The sequence below is a fragment of the Parus major genome, chromosome 2, assembly GCF_001522545.3.
Source record: "Parus major isolate Abel chromosome 2, Parus_major1.1, whole genome shotgun sequence".
Taxonomy (NCBI): Eukaryota; Metazoa; Chordata; class Aves; order Passeriformes; family Paridae; genus Parus; species Parus major.
The window spans coordinates 49,010,302-49,023,093 of NC_031769.1; the positions used below are offsets into that span (position 1 = coordinate 49,010,302).

Genomic DNA, 12,792 nt, shown 5'->3' on the forward strand with positions numbered 1-12,792 from the left:
AATCCTTACTTAAATATTTGTTGATTAGGAATGGTTCCCCTTGCAGCTAGTTCTGTGGGTGGCATTTGTATAACTTCTGGAAGTGACACTGAAAGGGATTTGGCTCTTTCCCCGAAGTCAAACAATACAGAAGAATTTGTTAGCCTTCTTTTTTAAACTATTGATAAGTGGGTACTTGTATGTCTCTAATAATCTGGGGTTTTTTGAGATGGTAAAATAAAAGCTGCTGCTAAAAAAAACCCTTATCTCCTTTTTGGAGTTAATGATACTATGTATGAGGTGATGATGGTCTTGAAAACAAATGCATTATTTCCTAGTCAGTTTGAATTAATGAGTATGGTATTAATAAGTTGTCATGTAGTAACAGATTGGCCTTTTTTAGCTGGCACATATTTCTTAGGGTTTTTTTTTAAGTTGTCACTGAAAATGCAGAGTGGTACTGGAATAAAATCCACTTTTATAAAAAAAATATACTTAATAAATAACTTCTTTTCCTTTAAAGATACAAAGAACTGACAGAGCAGCAGCTTCCTGGAGCTCTTCCTCCTGAGTGCACACCGAACATAGATGGACCAAATGCTAAATCTGTTCAGAGGGAGCAAAGCCTGCACTCTTTTCACACACTCTTCTGTAGACGCTGTTTTAAATACGATTGCTTCTTACATCGTAAGTACAATTGAAGTGTGCTTGTATATATCTTACTTCTTTTTGTAAGTCAGGAGGTTAAAAGTACCATAAGAGCCAATGTAGAAGGAAGGAAAGAGAAGAAAAAAGCAGGAATGTCTCTAAAGTTTGAGAACAGCTCATATATGTTGCAGTGAAAATTATTCCTCAGAAAAACAAATGCACCTGTGTTAGTTTGTTATCCTTTTTGCATTTAGGACTTTGCATAGAATTCCTGACTTGGACCAATCTGTAACATCACTTCTCTTTTTATAAAGTCTGCAGGAAAACGACTTTATTTTCTACTATTGCTTCTGTGTTCCACTTTCTCAGTTTGTGCATGAAGAATGGGATGTATTTTTCCATTAAAAATCCTGATTATTCATCAGACTTGCTTTGTTTTCCAATAGGGAGAATGAACACTCATGAACAGTTTTCTCTTTTATTCTTCCATGTTATTTCCTAGTCACATTAGTTGTACTTGGTTATTTGAAGAATTGTTTCAGAGAGTTGAGTTTTAGAAACTGTAATATCCTTTCCCCTGAACTGCTTTCATGTTGTCCCATTGTTTTGGGCCAACAAGCTGACAAGAGCTTAGCAGTGATGTTGGCTTTCACTTGCAAAGTGTGAAGAGATTCTGAAGTGTTACTTGAGACAATTATTCTGGACAGTGAATTTAATGTAAAGGGGAAACTAACAGTCAAATATGAAGTGGTTTCAACTTGTAGCAGTATCCTGTGATGCCCTCTATATCAAATTAATTTTTGCTTTTGACTTAGCTGTTCATTTGCATGTTCCACTGTGAGTGCGCGTGCATGTTCATTTGGGAATCCTTGTGCTTTGTCAGCAGCTCCTCATCCAGCACACATGCAACCTGCCTGTAATTGTACTCCACACTGAAGGCTTTGCACAGTGCTGCTGCTTTTTCATATCCCTTGGTTGCCTTTCAGTTTGAGGAGGAATTGGAGTTGTTCTCAGATGATGGGGAGGGGGGAAGCTTTTCATGTTCCTAGTTCCTTTAGTACTTGAACATTTTGGAGTTGGGTCTGTTAGTTTCACTTTCTCCTTATATCCTGTTCACATGCCTTGCTAGAAAATACAAAATAAAAAATAAAAGGAAGCTGCTAATTCTGCATAACATTAAAGAATAGTAAGTTTCTGGAGTAAGCTGCTGCACTGACCAGCCAGCTTGAGCACAGTGTGTTCTGTGAAAGCTGTAGGTCTTGTGGTGTCTTGGTTGCCTGGACACTCATTCCAGAAGTGCTGTGTGCAGTCCTAGTCTGTAGGACAGGGAAGTGAAGCTGTATGATTCTTGGCAATCCAATTGTCTGGCACGGGTTTTTGGAGTTCTTGACACTCTCAGTAGTCTAGTAGAAAGATTGGGTGCCAATTTTGATTCTTAAGTCAACAAAAAGCATTGTCTGGACATAATGAGAACAGGTTTACTCTAGTGGCACCTCTGAAGACTTCTGCTGCAGTGATTTTAGGCATTTTTCTCCATGATTTTATAAAGTTTTAGGAGTTTTTCAGTGGAGATGGTGGCTCCTCTTAAACATAATATATTTCACTACTCTATTTCATTAGTCTATGTAGATTTGCTGTTGATGGTCTTTTTTGCAGACTGATAGAAGTCTACTTTATCTGTGGTCTGGCTATTTTACCAGACCACAGTTTTGAGGCACCAGTTCTGAGAGACTTTTTTTTATATAAGTGCTGTGAAAGAATCGGCTCACAGTCTTGGTGTTTATGTCATGTTCTTGGGTGCCAGGTTCAGCCAGTGAGAATGTCCTGAGTGTGAAGGACTTCAGTTCTCACAGCAGCATGCTTTCAGCCAAAAGCATTGTGCCTTCTTTCTCTGGGTTCATAATCTTGAGATGGAAAACAAAGTGTTTATACTAAAAGATTGCCTAAGTTCTTGTTGCTGGTGATTTTTGATATATCACTTAAACAAGTTGGTGTTCTTGCCAAAGTGGTGTATGTCCAAGGCTTTATTTAAACTGTGCCTTGTACTCAAAAGTGCCCAAACTTTAAGTCATCCTTTCAGGATTTTAGGGTGATGACAGGAAGAGGGATGCATAGCACTCTCACTGGGGAGGCATTCAAGATGTACCTTTGTGTCAGACAGAGGGTGAAATTACCAGTTATGACAGTGCTCTTAGTGACAGCCTGTGCAGCACATTTATTGTCACTGATAATAATGTATTTGATATGTAATCATAGCAAAGAGTTCTCTTGACATTTGCTGCGTGGGCTCGACACTGGACTCTGGATGTAGTAAACTGATGCTTCAGTTGCCATTCCCTGAAAACATACCCAAATTCCACCGCAATGATGACTGCTCGCTGCTTTGGATGCATTGCTTCCTTTTGCTTTTGTCTGTAGTTACACCAAAGAAAGAGGATTATTGTCTGTCTGTCTGTCTGTCTGCGTGTCTGTCTAGAACACAGAATTTTTTTGTTAAAAACCTAGAGAGTCAGTTGTTTGGCCTCTTTGTTTTCTGTGAAGTCTTAAGACTGTTGGTCAAAATTTGCCAGGCTCATTGCTGGGAATAAGTAACTCATCAAAAAGAGAAAAAAAACCCCAAACCAAACTGCTTTGGTTATTGGAAGGCTGCAGTAGCAATCTTCAGTGTGTCTGCAACAATTTAACAATTCAACTTTTACTACATTTCTACGGTTTCCTCTGTGGTCTATTTCATGCACTTTCCAAGTGCTGTGGGATGATGTCCTGACTTCTGCAGATGACATTTTTGATGAATTACTTTGGTAATGTGGTGGGCTACAGTGATCAGATTTGTACTTTGAAAGGCGTAAATCTCTCGAGAAAGCATAGAGAATTAAAAAAATGCAGGAACTCTATTAGGCCTGGTTTTGCTTCTTGTATTCCCCCTCTTAGATTCCATTTTTGTTAAGATTAGCCTTATTTTGTGGAGTTTCCAATCTTTGTTCTAGAACATTTGACTTAAATATAGGAAAAGTTATCATTAGATTTTTAACGTGTCAAGTCCCCTTGACGACCTGGCAATCCCTTTATGTGCAGGTGATGACATAACTGAAAAAACTTGTGTACCGACTTCATTTGCTGACAGCAAGGAATTATGCCTAAATGTCTGGACTAACAAAGAATTTAGAAGAAGGAAAAATATCAGGTAGGGAGAATTTCCCAAATAGCTTGACTGTGAAGCAAATGTACATTTCAGGCTAAACTGTTGCCTGTGTACTTTCACATTATTGGAAATGAGAGTTGAGCCCATTGGGGATGAGACAGATAATAAATCTCTAAGACAGAAAACATGTTCAGTGACACCATTTTAGAATGATTTCTCTTAAGGAAATCATTAAAGAAATACAGACTCCAGGTGCTGAGAAAATTCTACAAAGCCTTCTGTGATTTTTTTTTTTTTTTTAATAAAATTACTACTGATATGTTAAAAATTCATAATCCAGCTATACAAATAGTTTTATTCTTGTCCTGGGTCCTTTATAACAAGCCTCTCCAAAAGATGCCTCACAATAGAGGTGGTAGATTTTGACTGTAGTTGTCTTTACTGTACCATGTTGGTACAAATAGTTGAACACAAGATATGATTCTAATTTTAAGTATCAGATGAAACCTATTTTTGAGATCTCACGGGTTTAAAAATAACAAAGGTTGTTTTGTTTCATTTATTATAAGTTAAGCGTTTCTTAATTTTCCAAAGGAAAACAGTTTTCCAAAAAAATACTCATTTTAGGACATTGCAGAAATGAATTTGTGAGAAAAATGATTGCATCTGCAAGTGACATGTAAAAGGAATAACTTTAATTTTCGTACATTGCAGCAGACTGGTACAGATCATGGTTTGCAAATGTTTTACTGTTCTTTTGCATTGCTGAAAAATCATTTTCCTTATGGTATGAAGAGAAAGTAAAACAGTTTAGTGGAAAAAAAATCCTGAATAAAATGGTATGCTGTGCCAATGTAAAGATGCACTGTTGAAAAACATGGGAGTTTTATTCCCCCCCCCCCCTTTTGGATAAAGGACTCCCATCATCTTGTTGTTTCTTAAACAATGGAAAAAGCTGGAATAACCTGGCATTAAATTGCATGGTTTCTTTGTTATTGTAACAAAGTGTAACATATTTTACCTACAGAATATATGAAAACTTGAAGCATATGTGAAACGAGAGGTGGCATAGCAATGAGAGCTTTTAACTGGAATCTGGGGGAAGAAAGAGCACTTACAGCAACAATATACATAAATTAAATTCCTATACTTGCTTGTAAATAATTTTCGCATATCTATATGCCCATATATAGCAAATTAAAGCTTTTTTGTGTTTCCAGATTTATAAAAGGTATAACAAATATATTTGTCTGGAGAAAGGGATATAATGTTTCCTTAGTGATACTTTTGTATTATTTATACCATTTTGAGAAAGCCTTGGAAGAGTACATTGCTTTCCTGAGGGGTTCCCATGTGGTGCTGTCATTAATTCAGGCACACTATTATAGAATTTATTATTTGATTTTTTTCAAATCACGTTCCTTTATGGGAGGCAAACTTGAAGCGATGGTTCCAAGATGTAACTGGTCACCCTTCCCACTGGTGCCAAAACAAGTGTTTGCAGAGCTATGCTGCAAACCCAACCACTGAAATGAAATTTGCTTTTAAAAGCCTTGTTTGGGAAGACGTGGGCTCTGCCCACATGTTTTAACAGGGAAGGAACTGCATGTAAAAAGTTGAGTCTTTAAAGTATAGTGGACATAGAGAGAGAAGCCTGGAGCATGATCTGGAAATAAGATGAATAAGAAATGGCTTAATGATGGAGATATGTGAGGTGCTGGTGTGGAACAGCCCTTTTAGATTAATATCGGTAAGAGGGGAGAGATTTCTTCTTTCTTTTGAACATATTGGCACTTTATATTCACTGAATTTTTATAACCTTCACTGTAAGTTACAGTTGCCCAACTGCAGCTGTGGTAAAACTGCAGACATAAGTGCCTCTGCACAGCTTGGAAATTGAAGATTTTAAGTCAAGCATCTTCATGGAGCATTAGCAAACAGACAGCTAGACTGAGCAGTCTCTTCTTTTTTAAATTGCAGTCCATTCTTTATTTTTGCTCCTTGCAGTTCTGTATGCCACTGTTAACACATTTAGAGGGAAAAAGTATTTATTGATATCTATCTCCCTATAAAAAACAACGTAACTTTTCCTTGAGCACAGATGAGTTGTTTTTCAAAGGACAATTGCAGAAAACTAATGATAGTATCTCAAAAAGCTCCTAATAAAATGTGGGAGCATGAATGTATGAGTTTTGGTGAGAGTCTAATGGCACGTTTTCCAGGCTTCAGAAGAGCTCTGTAAGGGGTACAGAGGAGTTCCCAAGACTTCCAGCAAAACTGTGAAAAGTCAGTTTCTCTGAAAAAACCCTGCTGGGAGACAGGGATTGCCAGGGAGGAGAGCTGGCTCTGGCAAAGAGAATGGGTAGGAAGCTGTGCCCTCCTGTTATCGAGGTGCTCGTGTTGCATGTGTAACATACCCAGTTCTTCTCCTTTCTGAGTCACTGTTCTGCAGCTTTTACAGAGCTATACACAGTCCTCAGGTACAGGACAGACACTTCTCAAGGTGCAGACTTGGCTCACTTATCCAGAGTGACTGTGCAATGCTAACTTATTTTTACCCTGCAGCTGGGATACAAGAATTCTTATATCCTGTCAGCTTAGTGCTGATAAACTAATAGAGCAAAAATGCTTATGTGTCCTTCTCACTGATGAAAATGTAAAGTGGGTCCTATTACCTTTCCAAAGCGTGTATGGGGTCAGATTTTTTGACGAGATAGAATTTTGCCATCTGAATCTTACACGTAAAAGAGGTGATCATTAATAGGAGAAGCCCTGAATAATTCTGTTTAACATGACAACAAAGTAAAGTCTTTTCCTTTTTTGGAAAGGGTGATGCACCAAATCTTCCTTGATACATGAAACAAAGGTGATGATTATATTTGCTGATGTAAATGGGCATAATGGCTTTCAACTGGAAGAGGATAGGTTTACATTTGGTTTTAGGAAGATATTCTTCACTATGAGGGAAGTGAGACACTGGAACTGGTTGCCCAGAGAAGCTGTGGCTGCCTCATTCCTGACAGTGTTCAAGGCCAGGCTAAATGGGGTTTAATCAGCCTGGTCTAGTGGAAGGTGCCCATGGCAGAGAGGGATTAGATCCAGATGATTTTTAATCCAACTCAAACCATTCCATGATATGTGAAATTTACCTATGTACTGTCTCTGTGTATTTAAGTGGTAAGTCATGTCACTACATGGGGTTTATTTTATTTCATTTTTTCCCCCCATTTGTTAGTATTTTTACTCTGGTTTTAGTAAAATCTTGGTAACCTTGTGCTTTGGATACAGTTTGAGGTTATTTAATGTATTTTTATATGAAAACTTAAAAGTGTGATGTTTTGATTCAACAGCATTCCATGCAACTCCCAATACTTATAAACGAAAGAATACAGAAACAGCATTAGATAATAAGCCTTGTGGACCTCACTGTTACCAACATTTGGTAAGATAATTTTTTATGTCAAAACTCACTGAGTGTTCGTGTTGGCTGCAGTATAGCAGGATACTTAATTTAAGGACATGCTGGATCTAGGATAGTGCATCTGCTTGTGGGTCATTTGCAGTCAAGTATGTTACCTTCATCTGCTGCAAGAGAAAAAATATAACCTCCGGTCATCTTAAGTAGGAATACTTGGAGATGTAGCCTGAGATATTTGTAGGGAGGAAAGATTACTACCACCTAATAATGGTGGTGCTGTTATTCTGTCCAATATAGTCAAGAAACTGCAGGCTTTGCTGTCTTGTAAATTATATCACAACTAAGAGTTATAAAGGATTTTTTAGTTTACCAAAGGCTGATTCTGTCTGGAACTTGTGCTCTTAATTAGTAATATAATTTCAAGTCTCTCTCATAGTTCGCCTAAATTTTTTAGTATGAGAAACTATGTAATTTTCCCCATCTGAAAACTTGCTACACTGTCATACCCCTTTCTACTAGAAAACAAGTTACCAATGCTTGCATTTTAAAAAATGCAGAACTCATGTTTTTTAAGTGCCACATGCAAGAAGAGTTCTTGTGTTTTTATGGGTGTTTTCTGTGGGAAATGATAATGTTTTTCTGTCATCTGGGAAAATAGAAATTGACTGCTGAATTATTTTTCACTTGGCAGCCAAAGTAAAAGGTGAACCGAAATACTGACATGAGTACTTTGTAAGTGTAGATTTGTTTTCACAGTAGCATCAAAAGTACTTGTGCTCATGGTCGGAGCGCCTTTAACTGGAATTTTGGGGCACGTGATTATTTTGTAGAAGAATGGGTGGTTACTCAGTGTGCAAGTAGAAGGTGTTCTCCCATGAGCCCTGACCACAAGTGAAAACGCTTTTTGGTTCTTTTGCTGTGAATCGTTCTGTCTTGCGTTCAGGAAGGCGCCAAGGAGTTTGCGGCTGCCCTGACCGCGGAGCGCATCAAGACCCCGCCGAAGCGGCCCGGCGGCCGCCGGAGAGGACGGCTCCCCAACAACACCAGCAGGCCCAGCACGCCCACCATAAACGTTCTGGAGTCGAAGGACACGGACAGCGATCGGGAGGCTGGCACCGAAACCGGCGGGGAAAACAACGATAAAGAGGAAGAGGAAAAGAAAGATGAAACCTCCAGTTCCTCTGGTAAGGCTGGTGTCAGTGCTGCTTCATTCAGTGAGCTGTAGTGCTTGAGAGGGTGAAACAAAACCAAAACTACAAAGAAACCAATGCAACAAAAACAACAAAAAGCCAAAACAAGTCGAGCTGTGCAATCCTCAAAAATATGCATTTGGAATGTATGGAACGGAGTGAAAGGACAGAATAATAATATGAGTTCAGTCAAGCTGTAAGAGAATGTCCATATTGTCTCAATTTATGTGTAGCTCATGTAATTTGATTAGCTACTGCTACCTTCTGTAAGAGGCATGTGAAAAGTGCTCATTTTTTCTGGCACTTAGGAAACATAGCAGAAAACCTGTGATATTTCTTAACTGCAGCTAATGATTTGACATTTTGAAGGGCAGTGTAAATTTTGAAACTTAGCCTTACTCTCAATTATTCATTACAGAAGCAAATTCTAGGTGTCAAACACCAATAAAGATGAAACCAAATATTGAGCCTCCTGAGAACGTGGAATGGAGTGGTGCAGAAGCTTCAATGTTTAGAGTTCTTATTGGCACCTACTATGACAACTTCTGTGCAATTGCCAGACTGATTGGGACCAAAACATGCAGACAGGTAAGAAGGGAAGCTGCTTGCTAAGAATCATAGTGATTTACTTTTAAAGCTAAAGTATACAAATACTAGTATTGATTACTAAAAGGGAAAAGTAATTAATTTTCTTGGTTTTCCCGAGAATGTCCAGAATTCATACCACAAATACATAAAAGTTAGTTTTAAAATTGTTTTTAAATTAAATTTACAGGAGGTTTAAATTAGAGTATCAGTTCTTAAATGACAAAAATAAGCAACTTTAAATGTATTGAAAAGAGACTATGACTGGATATAATCTGTAAGTTGTTGGTTGGAGGAAATCATACTAACTTAGAATTTGAGCAACTTTGTACTAGTGAGAGATTTATCGTGGATGTGTTATGGTATCTCTTGTTAGGTGTATGAGTTTAGAGTAAAGGAATCTAGTATTATTGCACCAGTCCCTGCTGAAGATGTTGATACTCCTCCCAGAAAGAAGAAAAGGAAACACAGGTAAATCTGTTACTAAATACCCTTAGCATAACAATAAATTGGAGATACAGGGGATCAGAACAGAAAGTGGTTTGGAGGAAAAGTTGTGCAACTCTTCTTTTGCTTCCAAAACCAAAAGTTGCAGCAATGAAACAAAATGGTGGTTTAGTTTCAGACAAGTCTTACTGCATTGGCAGGTATAACCTTTCTCTTCTCTTTCCTTTTCCTTTCTTTTTAAGAACTTTAATAGCCAGGTTCTTGTAGGTGTATTGATGTGAGTAGTAAAAACTCTGCTTAGATTAGAAATCACCTATGCAGCTTGTTGCAACATTGAAGGTAGTGTGGTGAAACTATTTTTTTTACAGTGATAAACATTAAATTTAGAAGAGTTTCAATAGGATTGAGTAATGATTATATGGTATTTTAATCTTAAAACTTACAGGTTTTTTTAAGATGAAGTGTATTCTAGCAAGCTTCAGATAGCAAGCTAGTAGGATTGCCTTCTCTTTCTTTAGGAGAGACTATTCCTTTGTAGCACCCCAGTTTCATTAGCACCAAGAACACCAACTAAAGAACCAGGTTAACAAATTTATTTGAAATGAAGCTGCAATGAAGAACAGAATTATGCTTTTCTGGATCCACAAAGATCATTTGACACAATTTCTGTTGAAATTGCAAAGCTTGGTGGCTACTGTCTGTCAATGAAATGCATTTTTCTTTGAGAATTCTGAGGTTTGGAAAATGCAGCTCTGCACTGATTATTTTTATTCTGAGAGATAAGAGCATAGGAGATAAAAAGTTGACTGAAAATTAGCAAAAACATTTCTTTAGCAAGCAGTAAGTACACTTTTGTTCCATATAATTTCCTATTTCTGCCTTTAACTTTCCTTATTTTCCGTCAAGTTTGTCCTTGAAGTTCTTCTCCCATCAATTCTTCTTGCTTCTGTCTTAGCTTGTCTATTTATTATTTCCAGGCCCAGTGAAATTCCTGAACTGGTTCAAAGATCCTGTTGACGTGGAGTAGAATATTTCTGCTTTGTAGGATAGAGGCAGGCAACGTGAGCTGGGAAAAGATTGAGTGAGCATCTGGAAGAGATTTTGTTCTCAGCAAAAGCTATTGATTTTAATGCTCTTGGCACAGTTTTCAAGTGTTTGGGCATTTGGTGGGCTTGGCTGTTTAAATTTAGGTTATTAGCCATGGTACAAGTTTGGAATATGCAGCTGAGAATTAACTTGCTGTCAGATTCATACAAGTTGCCGTAAAAATGGTGCCACTGCATCTATTTAAAAAGAGCAGCTAAAAGGCTCAGGTGTATTTTTGCAGCTGAAATGGATTGTATGATTACCAGGCTGACATTGTTTTGGAGTAGTTCTCAGACTATTTTAGTTTAGGAGGTATTCTTCCCAAGTAAATGAAAGCACACTCCATTGCATGGGGTTTCTTGATTTGATATTCTTTTTTATTTGTTGCCAATATAAAAACTTCAGTGGTGGCAGTTTAGTTTTGAAATGCCTTGTAATTCTTTAAACTCTCATTGAAGGAAGGAGATAATTTTACAGACTTCATGTCCCAGAATATGTGACAGTCAAGCTGTCTCCATTCTTCTATGGCATTAGCCTTTTCAAAAAGGAAAGAAGTTTCGCCCGCCTACGTCCTGCTGTAACCTGAGCAGTCTGAAGATCTCCCACAGCCAGCAACTGGGACAACCATCTGGAAATATTTTCCTGTTTCTTACCTTTCTTTTTGTTGAGTTTACTCTTAGACTAAGTCCAGTCCTAGAGCCAGGAAGGCCCTTCCTTTCCTTTTCCATTGCAGGGCTCATAGCTGTCTGCAGGTTTTCCACGTGCGTGTGGCTTTGAGCTAAAGCAGCATCACCAGAGGGAAAAGCAGCAGCAAAAGGCTGCTTTTGCTGGCCTCTTGTAACAGATTTGAGAGCAGATAAAGTATTTTCTTGCAAGACTTTGCCTGTTCCCTATGTCATCCTGCTGCCCATATGGGCATATTGAACAACTAGCTTGCAAGATTGCACCCCTCTTGGATAAAGAAATGTCTTGTCTCCCTCCTTCCTGTGTAATTTTTGTCAAGATAGCCATAATAAGACTGATCAGTGGGAGAAGAAGACTTACAGTTGCTTTTTGGAGAACCAGTGTCAGAACCTGGCCTATATATCAGATTATCCTGGTATGTTGAGAAAACTCTGCTTTGATGAGAAGTATTTGCATAGAAGCCAGTAAAAAACCTGAACAAAGAAAGAACTCTGAAAAGCATGGATGTGTGCTGGAGGGGGAGTGTACTTCAGTACTGTTTATTCTTTCATGTGTATGTTTTTCTTCCATTTCTGGGAGCTGAGTTGAATTTGCTATAACTAATCAGCACTCCTTCCTCTATTTTGGTACTGATTTTAAAGCCATGTAAAGCTGCTTCTTTATTATTTTGGTTTTCCTCTTCTTCCTCATCCCCTATTCAGAGGCCACTTAGTAATTTTGTTTGAAATATTTTATTTTTTTCCCCCCTGCTTTCTCATTTTCCTCCTTCTGTACCTACCTTCTGCTGGACTGCTGTTCACTGCATGTGTCTGAATAGCTTATGTAGTTCTGCCAAGAGTTCAGGATGCCTTTTTGTTGGGATTTAAAGTCTCACTGTTATCAGGCAAAAGGTGCAGCTGAGGTGTTGGCACAGATACTCTTATGTTCTACCTGGTTGGAAGGTTGAGTCTTGGAGTGGTGGGAAGGCTGTGGATAAGATGATCTGGGGGACTGAAGTCTTGGAGTGTTGCCAGAAAATCAAACACTGCAAAGACTCAACTACATATTTAACATAATTGGCATGTATTTTGAATTTTTAGTGCTCTTTCTGATAGCAGAATATCCCTGTGCAAAGCAAGAAGTGCTGGAGCAGCTTCTTCCAAAGAGTGTTTTTAGTGCTGGGTTGGCTGACACTGCTGCTGCCTAAAACCACTGGCAGTCTAGTAGGTTGTTAGGAGAGAAGAACAGTATTTTTGACAGCTTCTGTCGTGATGCTTCTGGAAAAACTTGTTTTCTAAGCTGGCTCTCCTGCAGATGTCAGCAACCAGATGTACACATCCACTGGCTTGCTTGGAAACCTGCCACAGAGTTTCCAGTTGGCTTTTTTTAAATGAAGCAATGAAGCTTCAAGTTGTGAGTGCTTTCCCAGCTTTGTCTTTTCCTTGCTTTTGCTTCCTGCTGCATGGGACAAGGTCTTGCATTCTGTTTGAGATGGCAGATTTATATAGGGTAGATAAAAAAATGACTCTGCCTTTAGTATGGTGCTTGCTCGGGCTCCAGCTTTGTGCACTAACCAGGGGAACTTGCAGTGCTTTGCAGCAGTTTTTGGAAGTTACAAGCCAATGAGTGAACAT

At 38.4% G+C, this 12,792-nt stretch overlaps 1 protein-coding gene across 6 annotated transcripts in view; it reads left to right on the top strand.

Annotated features, from left to right (window-relative positions):
* EZH2 (enhancer of zeste 2 polycomb repressive complex 2 subunit) overlaps positions 1-12,792 on the top strand; it is a 49,796-nt gene that overhangs the window by 29,036 nt on the left and 7,968 nt on the right. For all 6 annotated transcript variants that reach the window (XM_015619435.3, XM_015619431.3, XM_015619430.3 and 3 more), the window contains exons 8-12: positions 503-666; positions 7,120-7,211; positions 8,131-8,371; positions 8,796-8,965; positions 9,339-9,433. In XM_015619435.3, the coding sequence (XP_015474921.1) occupies positions 503-666; positions 7,120-7,211; positions 8,131-8,371; positions 8,796-8,965; positions 9,339-9,433 (762 nt within the window). The remainder of the gene's footprint in view (positions 1-502; positions 667-7,119; positions 7,212-8,130; positions 8,372-8,795; positions 8,966-9,338; positions 9,434-12,792) is intronic.